The sequence below is a fragment of the Vulpes lagopus genome, chromosome 10, assembly GCF_018345385.1.
Source record: "Vulpes lagopus strain Blue_001 chromosome 10, ASM1834538v1, whole genome shotgun sequence".
NCBI lineage: Eukaryota > Metazoa > Chordata > Mammalia > Carnivora > Canidae > Vulpes > Vulpes lagopus.
In genome coordinates this window covers 88,484,469-88,496,874 of record NC_054833.1, presented here as the reverse complement: position 1 = coordinate 88,496,874, position 12,406 = coordinate 88,484,469, and the positions used below count along the sequence as shown (strand labels likewise).

At 38.5% G+C, this 12,406-nt stretch overlaps 1 protein-coding gene across 6 annotated transcripts in view; it reads left to right on the top strand.

The window, feature by feature from the left end:
* The window catches only part of RERE (arginine-glutamic acid dipeptide repeats), a 401,403-nt gene that overhangs the window by 281,703 nt on the left and 107,294 nt on the right, over positions 1-12,406 (top strand). For all 6 annotated transcript variants that reach the window (XM_041770332.1, XM_041770330.1, XM_041770328.1 and 3 more), the window contains 3 exons: positions 378-426; positions 6,940-7,064; positions 8,557-8,656. In XM_041770332.1, the coding sequence (XP_041626266.1) occupies positions 378-426; positions 6,940-7,064; positions 8,557-8,656 (274 nt within the window). The remainder of the gene's footprint in view (positions 1-377; positions 427-6,939; positions 7,065-8,556; positions 8,657-12,406) is intronic.

Genomic DNA, 12,406 nt, shown 5'->3' with positions numbered 1-12,406 from the left:
GTGCACTAGGAACTATAGTTCTCTTGTGTATCTTTTAATAAGGTTTATAGTCAGACACATGAAATGTTTTGAAAAGAAGAAACCTCTACTGGGATTGTGCTGTAAGAATGTATATCTCTGAGGTGTGAAGGAACTGTGGTATGGGTACTCATGACAGGAAGCTGCAGGCAGGAGATTTTAGAAGAAAGAGATTTTAGAGATGTGTATGGGGTTTTGGAGTAGGGTACATGTATAGGACAACAGTAGAAATAGTGGGAAAAATTCTTCCTGTGTTATCCCTCATTTATTTCAAGTGAATTATATGCCTTGAAAAAAAATGTGTGAATGTTTATGCCAGAACTATATGGTGCTAACCTAATCTGCTCTTTTCATGACAGGAGGCTGAACAGCACCCAGGGGGAAATTCGTGTTGGTCCTAGCCATCAGGTAAAGCAAATTTTAGTCGCTTCTCTAATAGGGTTTGATTTCTTATTCTGCTAGCCCTTTAGTCTGTGGAGCAGCAACTGAGAATCGTTATGCTTTAGGGAATTTAATATGAATGCACATTTTTTTTCCTGATCACTGCATACTTTTTAAAAATTGTGGTAAGATACACATAATGTAAAATTTACCATTCTAACATTTTTTTCTAAACATTTTTAAAGTGTACAGTGGCTCTAAGTACATTTGTATTGTTGTGCAACCACAACATCACCCCACCCACCCCCAGAACTTTTTTTACCTTCCCAGACTGAAGCTCTGTCCCCAGTAAACACTAACTCCTCAAGCCTGTGGCCACCACTGAGACGTTGTCTCCATGAATCTGACTCACCTAGGTTTTTCCTATCAGTGGATTTGCACAGTATTTGTACTACTGTCTGACCTGTTTTACTTACATGGAACCTTCAGGGTGCAGCCATGTTGTATCACATACCAGAATTTAATTTTTTTTAAAGATTTTTAAAATTTATTCATGAGAGACACAGAGAGAGAGAGGCAGAGACATAGGCAGAGGGAGAAGCAGGCTCCCCGTGGGGAGCCTGCAGTAGGACTTAATCCCAGGACTTTGGGATTACAACCTAAGCCAAAGGCAGACACTCAACCACTGAGCCACCCAGGTGCCCCACATACCAGAATTTAATTTCTTTTAAAGGCTACCACATTTTGTTTATACATTCATTCATTCATTCATTCGTGTACGTTTGGTCCTATATATTTGCATTGTAACTTTTTAAAAACTTCAGAAGAGCTTCAGGATCCTTTGGCTCTGTGTCAGACAGCAGCTTATTATGTCATGACCTGTGTCCTTTCGTTCGATTCAGTTTACTAGGACCCCTAATGTCCTGTTTGGTGTTCCACCCCCGACCCCCACCCCCATATCTATATATCAGGACACTTTGACAGGCAGGACCAGAAAACTCTGGCTGCCCATAGTTGTTGATGGTCTCATGTAGTATCACATCCTGGTCAGACAGGACCAGCCAGGGCTGTGTTCAGCTTCTGTATAATTCTCTTGCTGCCCAGCTATCTCCCAGGGCTGCCTTCTTTCTTAGGCAGTAGCTGAATTCTACTGATTCTAAGATGTGCTACTTTCCTTCACATTTTATTAGTTCTGATATCAGACTTCATTGTACATTCTAGAGTGTGAGCATAATTTAATTGGCAGCATTTTTCCTTTCTAAATGCACTAAAATAATAGTGGATCTTCCAGTGAATGAGATATAGCAGATGTTGAGAAGAAGAAAGGATCACCCTTCTTTTCCCCTTAAGAGCAAGGAGCATTCTCCTGTATCTCATTGCCACAGATTGAATCATTGTCCATTTTTAAGCTGTAAGAAAAGTGAGTTTAGCATGATTGTCATGGGCTGTCATTTCAGTTGGAATGGAGGCTGAGAGTGAGCTATGTGGCCATCACATAGTACGGATGCGAGAGATAGGCAACCGTAAGGATATAGAAGTTTTAGTAGTCTTTAGTTGTTCATTTTTCTGTCTGGATTTTGAGCATTTCTTGTTCGCCATTTATATTTTTAACAACCCATTTGAACTTTGTAATGAGAAGGAAATTAAGAAGTGAAGGAATATTAAAATCAAAACACAGAAACCATCAGAGGCATCTATTTTCTAGAAGGCACATTTCATCACAGAACTAGGATTATAACTGAGACAGGCAAAAAGAAGTTGCAAGAGGACACTCCTCTTAATGCCTGCCTTGCTCAAGTATACCCTTGCCTTCATGTGGCCTGGTAGGTGGATCTGACTACCACCGACTATTTTCTGTGCCTGCAAGCTTAGGAGTTACAGCTTAACCAGGGAATCCAGTACTCACCTGGCACTGCTCTGCCATCTTGCACTGTAGTTTTCCACCCATTTCTTTCTTCCGTTTTGAGTCTCTAGTATCCTGAGTTGAGATCTTAGTACTAAAGTTTTACTTTACATTTTTTTTTTGCCTTGCCATAATAAAAAAAAGGGGTTCTTAGGTAAAAGATGCTTAAAATCTTGGAAAGGAACAGATTTACTATGCTTAGATTATTGTATACTTTCACTTATTTTATATCAGGTTTTAAATATATTTATTAGGCTTTATTTTAAAAAAGAAATGTTTTGGAGCACTAAACATAACAGGACTTTAAATGCATTGGCAATATTTTCCTTATTAAAATTTTAACTATTTTTTTTAAGATTTTATTTTATCTATTCATGAGAGACACAGAGAGAGAGAGAGAGAGAGGCAGAGACACAGGCAGAGGGAGAAGCAGGCTCCATGCAGGGAGGCCAAATTGGGACTCGATCCCAGGATCAGACCCTGGGCTGAAGGTGGCACTAAATCACTGAGCCACCCAGGCTGCCCAAATTTTAACTTTTTAAAATTAGGTACAACATTAACATATCTAAAAGTCAAGAAATAGTAAAGTAAATCCCCTTATCTGTATTACTCTGCTTTCACACATACCAAGTATGGTCAAACTTCTGTATTTTCCTTCACACCTCTCCAACCATTATTTTGAAATGAATCACAAATCTACCATTTTACTTGTAAATATCCCAAAGATAAGAGCTCTTTCAAAAAACAAAATCACAATATGTAACACCTAATAAAAATTAGCATTTTCTTGAGTACCCCCTCGGTCCAGATTTCCCCATACATCTCTCTTTTTTTTTTTAATAGTTCAAATTGGAATCTAAATAAGAGCCATACATTGCATTTGGTTGATAAGTCTCTTAAATCTCTCTTCATTTGTATATTGTTCTTAATTTTCCCCTTCTCTCAGTGTATGTATTGAAGAAGGTGAGTGTTTTGTCCAGTAAGGTGTCCCATTGTCTGAATTTGGCTGATTGCATCTTTATTTGTCTTTAGACTTGTTCCCTGGTCCTTGGCGTATCTTGAAAATTAGTAGTTAAATCTAGAAGTTTAATATCTTCCTAGGTTAGTCCTCTGCCCCTGGCCTAGGTATGCTGTGTATATATGTCTTTGTATAAATGGATGTATGTATATATGTCCTTGTAGTGCTGATTTACAGCCATGGCTTACTGGATCCACCCTTTAAAACGGTGATACTCTAATTCTGTCATTCCTTCATTTATTAGGTGAGTAAATGAAGCTTTCCCTTTACACCAGCTATTTGGTTACCAGAATCACATAGGAAAGGCAAGATGATAAATGCCCAATTCCTTCCTTCTGTTCACCAGTTTTCAAAATTACTAGCTTGGTTTCCCAACATCTCCCAACAGTTACCAGTGGACTTTAAACTATTTGTTATCTGCTAACCAGTTGTCCTTATTCTTACTGATGATTAAATTATCCATCTTGGGCTAGTAGGATGCCTCTTTCCTTCTGTCTTCTGTGCCCTTTTGACTGGTTGGACCCCAGGGGTTTTAGATGGGTTCTCTTAACTGGTATCACATGATTTTAATGTCTCATCTTATATATTCCCTGCCCTCGATCTAGAATTAAACTTTTCTCATAGGAGCCCTTTTTGTTTTATTGGGAAGTGACATTTCTTGACTGGGTGCTGGGGTGTTCATTGTTACTGGGTTGGTTACTATTCCTAGGCCTTTTCAGAGAACAGATCAAGAAATATGCCTCCCCCTTTTTTTGAAGATAAAATATATTTTAGATTCTTTCTAATACTTCTAATTCCAATTCAAATTTGTATCTGGGTTTTATGTTTAATCCTATCTTTATTTCCTTTATATCTGTGTGTTTTCCCCATGTCTCAAATCCCATTTTCAAAGATTCCAATATAATTATTCAGTTAGTCACATAGCTCCAAAGTCAAACATAGGAAGAAGGGTGCTCAGAAAGTCTGCTACCTCTGTTCCCTCCGCATGTTTTTTCTCTTAATGATGGATAATTGTTGTTTTTGTTTTTTAAACTTAAGGTTTTGATTTATTTCTTTTTATTCCCAACCCTCTGTTCTTAGATAAGTGGTAGCATGATATATACACTTTTATCAGCTTTCTTTTATCTTTTAGCAACGTATCCTGCCGTTCCCCCCATAGCATTTATGTAGCGTGCCTCCTTGTTTCCTTCTGCCACTTCTCAGAACTCCATTGCGGGAATGGAACAGTTTATTCTTCCAGTTCCTATTGTTGGACATTTAGGTTGCTTTCAATCATGTGCTATTATAAGTAATGCTGCAGTGAATCTTGCATATACAGATTTTTATATTTCTGCCAACATGTCTTTGGAATATATTCCCAGAAAGGGAAAGGCTGCCATAAAGGGCACGTGCACATGGAAAGGGTAGGACATAACCAAATGCCCCTCTGTAGAGATCGTACTATTTTTGCATTTGTGCTAGCAGCTCATGCAAGTACTAATACCACAGCCTTTGTATATGGTCACACTTTGGGATTTATATCATTTTGATAGATGGGAAATGGTGTCATTGGAGAGCTACTGTGCCAGGTACCATACTTGGTGCTGGGGAAGCAGAACTTGCTAAAGATGTAAGAAAAAATGCCTTTTGGGGCAGCCCTGTTGGCACAGCAGTTTAGTGCTGCCTGCAGCCTGGTGTGTGATCCTGGAGACCTGGGATTGAGTCCCATGAAGGCTCCCTGCATGGAGCCTGCTTCTCCCTCTGCCTGTGTCTCTGCCTCTCTCTCTCTGTGTTTCTCATGAATAAATAAATAAGATCTTTTTAAAAAATAAAAAATAAAATAAATTTTTTAAATGCCTTTTGATGTGAATATCTGTTGTGTTTTAAATTTTATTCCAGTGTGCTCTCCATGTCTTAAGCAGAACTCATTGAGGCACCCAATTAAATGTTATAAAAACCAGTAGTAAATTAAAGAGGAGTGTCCTTGTTTGGAGAAGGTCAATGCTTGATAAACATTTAGAGGTCTCAGAAACTTCCTGTGAGGCAGACTGGTAGCCCTGAAGCCACATGGTCTGTTAATGTTGCGTTTTGCCACAAAATTGTTTTAAACATTTAAGTGCTAGCTCTCATAAAATATCAAAATTTCTGGACTTTGGAAATAAATCAGGGGATATACAAGTATTGGTTCTCATTCCTGCTTGGTTGCTTTCCCTGGGCAGGGCAGCCCTCTCTCCATTATACCCTGGTTCTCTTCACTCCTTAGCACCTCATATTTGTGTGCCCAGGACAGGAGCCTCTGCCACAGGTGGCTGTGAGCACTTGAAATGTGGCCAGTCCAAACTAGGAGGTAATGTTTTGTTTCATATGGATAATAGAATGTTTAAAATCAAATATGTAGCTCTCATTTTATTTCTGTTGGATAGTGCTGCCTTATCCTCTTCCTTGTTTCATTCAATCTTTTTGCGGTTTCTCTGGACATTGGAGCTTTTTAACTATAGCTCTTAATTTAAAATATTCGACTGATGTGTCTGTGTTTGTCATCTGAGACAATAGGAAATGTGTATTTTGTAGATGGTTGACTTTATAAGTCTCTGATGGTTGTGCTGGTCATTAGTACCTGCTGACTCTTGCTCTGCCCTAACCCAGAGGTGACTTAGACTGTTGGTTGTTAAGCACTGTTGTTCAAATATTTTTTTAAAAATTTTATTGAGGTATACTTGATGTACAGTGAACTATTCATATCTTATGTAGACTGTTGAATCTACTGTAATAGTTCATATCAAGGTGCGACATTTCTCTTGTCTCCAGAAGCTCCTTCCTGTCCCTTTATAAGCAGTCCGCTTCTCCTGAAGCCACTGCTGGTCTGATTGCTGTCATCATTTAGTTCAACTGTGATTTTATTTATTTTATAATTTTTAAAAGATTATATTTATCTCTTTGACAAAGAGTAGAAGCAGGGGGAAGGTGAGAGGAAGAAGCAGACTCCCCACTGAGCAAGGAACCCTGATTTGGGGCTCCATCCCAGTACCTGAGATCATGACCCGAGCTGAAGGCAGATGCTTAACTGACTGAGCCACCCAGGCATCTCTCCACTGTGTTTTTAATTTAACTCCAATTCTGTGTCTCTTTTTATGTTTACCATGATAATACTGTAGTTATTGACTCTCTTGAGAGTAACTTAATAGGATAGCTCATTTGGTTTTTTAGCAGATACTCTTAGGTGAGATTTCATTATTTATATATGTCTCTTTGTAAACTTGTTAAATTGGAAATGTACATTTTCCCTTATAAAGGCACTTGGTTATGTCCTAAGGGGTTTTGGGTTTTTTTTTTTTCTAATTTCTTTTATTCACGTGCATCCATTTCTGTTTCACTTTTTGGATCATGCTGGCACTGGTTTATTTTGATACTGTTTGCTGCTCCTTAAGTAGAGATTAAGCAGTCCATTGTGAAATCTTCTATGGTGAAATGATCCTGAAACATGCTATAGGCTGGTTTCAGTGACTCACGCTTTTTTTGTTATTTCTGTACTGCCTGAAGAAAGAGGCTCAGTAACTACTGCATCTGTTCCCAGGGCCTGCCTGTTGAGGCAGCTCTTTAAATGCTCCTTGATTGTGACTTTTTCATTCCTGTCTTACAGGCCAAACTTCCTGAATTGCAACCGTTCCCTTCTCCAGATGGTGACACTGTGACCCAACATGAGGAACTGGTCTGGATGCCTGGAGTTAATGACTGTGACCTCCTTATGTACTTAAGAGCAGCAAGGTAATAGGAATTATCCCCATTCTACCCTCTGAATTAGGCCATCTGAATTGATTAGGAGGCAATAAACTTTCTCCTTTCCCCTGAAATTTTATTTATACATTGAACATTCTCTGACTTTACATTTTGTTATACCCCTCTGTAATCAGAACTCTGATTTTTAATGCCAGAGAAAAAGTTTACCATGGTAAAGTCACTTTGTTTTTTCCAATGCTTGCCCCACATCAGATTGTAGAACTCTTCAGAACGGAATCATCTTAAGCCATACATGAAATTATCAAAACTTCGAAATACAGATAGAGTAATTGGGTCATTTAGCCCATTTTAAAATCGCACTCCAGATTTCTCTACTTTAGGCTGTTTATTGATGCCTGACCTTGGTGTTTTTGTGGCTTACCTACTACATGAGGACTTGCTAGCCTACAAATGCCTAAAATATAAAAGATAAGTTTAAATCTGCCCCTGCATATTACAGTCTGGGCAGAGAGCCTGCCTTAGCCTGCAGTGGTCTCTGGGACTAACTGAAGTATCAGCAGTGTGCACTAGGGCAGGCCTGGTAACTGGATTTTAATCCTGTGGTAGGCTGTGCTGTGTGTGGAGGCACATACCTGAGATGAAGCTGCCTCAGTGTAGTATGTATGGGGCCACTAAGAATTTTTCTCTTCTGCCTTACCGCTTTTAACTCACCTAAGGTTAGTTGATGTATAGCATGAAAAGAATTAAGCAAAGTTTCAAATAATTTAATTTTTTTTCAAAAGATTTTTCTTTCGAAAAGATTATGATCTTTCTTTCAAAAGATTGTACTCTAGCCAGCTGTTGTGGCAAATAGTTTTAGCGTATTCATGCCCTCAAAACTAATCTGAGTACTGGTAAAGCATGGGAAGAAATAACACAGCTGGACCAGAGTAAATGAAACATTTTCCTTTGTGAGTGAGTGAAGGGTGAACTGTAGAGGATCTTAACTTTTTTTTTTTTTTTTTTTTTTAATTTGAGAGAGCAAGTGAGTGCTGGAGAGAGGGGCAGAGGGAGAGAGAATTTTAAGCAGGCTCCATGTCCAACTCTCAAGGCCCTGAGATCATGACCTGAGCTAAAATGAAGAGTTAGACACTTAACTGACTGAGCTACCTAGGCACCCCTAAAAAAAATTTTGTTTTTAATTTTTATTTATTTGAGAGGGGGTGGGTGTGAGCACACGAGTTAGGGGAGGGGCAGAGGGAGAGAGAGAGACTCTCAAGCAGACTCCATGCTTGCTGTGGAACCTGGGTTCATTCTCACGACTCTGAGATCGTGACCTGAGCCAAAACCAAGAGTTGGCTGCTTAACCTGCTAAGCCACCCAGTCTCCCCTAAAAAATTTTTTTTTTAAACAAAAGCAAAAATAGGACTGAACACTCTAACTTGTCACACATGTAGTAATGGAATTTGGGCTGAAAATGTACTCTGAAAACTGAGGGTTAAAATTTCTTTGCTGATATTTTTCCTTCCTGTCCTCCAAGGAGCATGGCAGCATTCGCAGGGATGTGTGATGGAGGTTCCACAGAAGATGGCTGTGTTGCAGCATCTCGGGATGACACTACCCTCAATGCGCTGAATACAGTGAGTCTTTTGAAGTTGCCCTGGGTGGGAACAAAATTCATTTTCCTTGTGCTGGCTGTAGGGAGTATTTGATGAGTGTGGAATGTAAAGGAGCCTGGAATCTTAATGAGTACTGTGGTGTAGTGCTGGGATTGAAAGATGGGCTGCGGTCTTGGCTATGGGCCCCATGACCTCGATCCAGTGATATGGTGCCTCCAGGTTCATTTCCTATCTGTGTCTGTACCCCAGGATTCTGTTGAGCCTCAAATGAGAGCCTGAAGCTAGTGGTTGATCTGCACCAAGATCCCGCAAAGCTGACCACTGTTATCAGATGATCTTATTTAATCCTCACAACGTGCCTCTGAAGTAGATTTTATTATTATCACCATTGTAGATGTGATGAAATTAGTTTGGAGTGAGTAAGTCACAGGCCAAGGTCATACACTCAAGATGTGAATCTAGAGGCCATACCTTTTGCCTTCTTTTCTGAGACTGAATTCGAAAATATGTGGAGGGAATAGAGAAGAAGCCAGACTTCCTGGAACAAATTTGTTTTTTATAGATGTGGCTTTGGAGTCATATAAATATTTCACATGATTATATAACAAAATTGAATTTTAAAATAATAATCCTAAAAAAATCTAGAGTAAAATGTAACAAGTGAGCCTAATGTGTACTGAGTTGTACTGAGTTGGTTGTATGACATCTGGCAGGCTTACTCATCTTTTCTCATCCTGTAACACACACACACACACACACACACACACACACGCACACAGCTCAGAAGAACAGAACTCGAATTGCTATTGCTATAAATAATATGATCACTGAAGCCAGTTTACTTTTTTTGGACTTTTTTTTTTTTACATTGGAATACATCATATAAGGCTCTGTAGGAAAATTAATGTATTTTAAAGTCTCTTTTTTTTTAATTTTTATTTTTTATTTTTTATTTTTATTTTTATTTTTTTTATAAAGTCTCTTGAAATAATTCTTCTCTGTGTGTGAAGTCTCCTCCAACTACAATGACCTCTCAAGAAAAATGAAAAACAAAAAGGGTGCTTAAATAACATTTAGTTAGTCATCAGGAGTTGCTCAGCCTCATGCTCAGTAATCCTATGTAAATATATATAACTTTATTAGTATATCAGAAATGCATAAAAGTCCATTATTACTTCATCAAATTTGATGACTTCACATTAGTAACCACACAGACTAATTCAGTCTCTAAATAAGAATCTAAGGCTCGAAAAGGCCACATGATTGTTGTGAATGCTAGCAATCCAAAAAGTTCATAATGGAAGACAGAAAATAACCCAGATTCCCAACTTAGGGACTCTTCTACTTTCCAGCTTGCTTTCAGGGAAGCACGTGGATATGGCTGATGTGTATTCCTGGTCTAGTTGTGTTTCTTGAGGATTACATGACATGATAGTAGTCTTCTCACACATTAGAGGTGGAGAGATCTTGCTGGGATTGGGCCGTGTGCTAAAGAACTGAATGATTTTTTTTTATATCCCCATACATGTATTTCTTTTACTTTCTCACTTCTTCCATACTTAGAGTTTTTGTTTTTATAAAGTCTTTATTTTGAGTATACATGATAGAGCTAGAAGGGACCTGTGAGAGTATTTTATTGATGAGGAATTAGAGACGCAGATGTGTGAATCTGTATACAGTGGGAATGTTAGGAGTGGTGTGAATGTTGCTAAATTCAAAATACCCTAAAAAGTCTATGTTTATTCAGAGTAACTTGGATATGAGCTTGTTCTCTGTGGATTTTTTGCATAAAAACTTTATGAAAAAAATTCCCCTTTCATGTCCATGCTGATCAGTTGAATTTTTGAATAACGAAGATGTTGCCATATTAATTAAATGTCTATTTTTGTCACTTTACTGAATTGATCTAATTTGTTCTCTTTCTTATTTTAACCCCTCTAAGGATTCTGTAGAACATACTTTTATATAGAAATGATTTGGGCTATTTTTGCCCATGGTCTTTTGTAGCAAGTTCTTCTGAAATTTTCTTAAGCATTGCCAGAGGGCTTTTGGTTTTATGAGTTTTTATTTCTGTTGCCTTCCCATCATTTGAAATTTTCCTGTCTAGGCATGTCCAAGATGGCTCAAATGTCTTGGGTTATGCAATCTAAGTGCATTTAGCCACGAAAGGACTGAGTTGTGTGTACATTTTGTGATGAATGGAAAGGTCTAGTGAGTGTTACAGTAGTCTACTTCATTGTTTTACTGGCTCAGTTTTAATTGTAGGTACTTCCTTTAATGAAAAGTGAGGTGAATTGAAAATATTATGAGAAGTTAATGTTTATTTCAACTTCCTTGGAGTAATGGTGGTTTCAGGCTGCATTACGTAATAAATTTAGGGATGCCTGGGTGGCTCAGCGGTTGAATGACCGCCTTTGGTTCAGGGCGTGATCCTGGGATCCGGGATTGAGTCCTGTATCGGGCTCCCTGCATGGAGCCTGCTTCTCTCTCTGCCTGTGTCTCTGCACCCCCCCCCCTCATGAATAAATAAATAAAATCTTTAAAAAAAATAAATAACCAAAGGGGTTATTCAGGAAGTCAGAAAGTCGGGACACGTGGGTGGCTCAGTGATTGAGCATTTGCCTTTGGCTCAGGGCGTGACCCCAGAGTCAGTCCCAAGATTGAGTCCCACGTAGGGCTCCCTGCATGGAGCCTGCTTCTCCCTCAGCTTATGTCTCTGCTTCTCTCTCTCTGTGTCTCTCATGGATAAATGAATAAAAATCTTAAAAAAAAAAGTAATAAAATTAAAAGATAAATACATTGTCATGTGAGAAGCATTTATTTTTTTCTTAGAGTCAAAACAAAGTTAGGCATTTCTCAACTTAGAATATACCTGTGTCTATTTCCTGTTTGTCAGGACAGTACAGAAATTTAAAGTGTATGAAACTATATAATACAGCCACATTATAATGTTAAACATCTGAGTAGGACTCTTTAAATTTAGATGCATTTAAATAAATATTTCGATCTTTAAAACTGCCATCTCTAATAGAACTTTAAAAATTTTTTTTATTTGTTTATTCATGAGAGACACATAGAGAGAGGCAGAGACATGGGAAGAGGGAAGAGAAGCAGACTCCATGCAGAGAGCCCGATGGGGGACTTGATCCTGGGATTTCAGGATCACTCCCTGAGCCAAAGGCAGACGCTCAACCGCTAAGCCACCCAGGCATCTCTCTAATAGAACTTTTTAATTACATGGACCTATTTTTTTGTTGTTGTTTTTTAATTTAAAAAAATTTTTTTTAAGATTTTATTTATTCATAGAGACACAGAGAGAGAGGCAGAGACACAGGCAGAGGGAGAAGCAGGCTCCATGCAGGGAGCCCAACATCGGACTCGATCCCCGGTCTCCAGGATCAGGCCCTGGGCCAAAGTTAGGTGCCAAACCACTAAGCCACTCAGGCTGCCCCTACCTTTCTCTGTCTATTACCCCTTTTACCTTTTTGGGGTGACCCTCTCTTTGTCTTGAACTCTTTGTTGTTTGATATTAAGAGGACTACTCTAGCTTTCTCTGCTTATTCACATGATACATCTTCTTCTAGCTTCTTACTTTGAATCTTGCTTTTTCTTTGTATTTAAAGAATATCCAATCTTTAGTTGTTTCTGGCTTTTTATTTAGTCTGGCAAGCTTTACCTTTTGTTTAGAGTGTTTAGTCCATTTTAATCTAATATAGATGGTCTTCAGATTATATAAAACTTGAGCCACATGTATACATTCTTAATGGTATA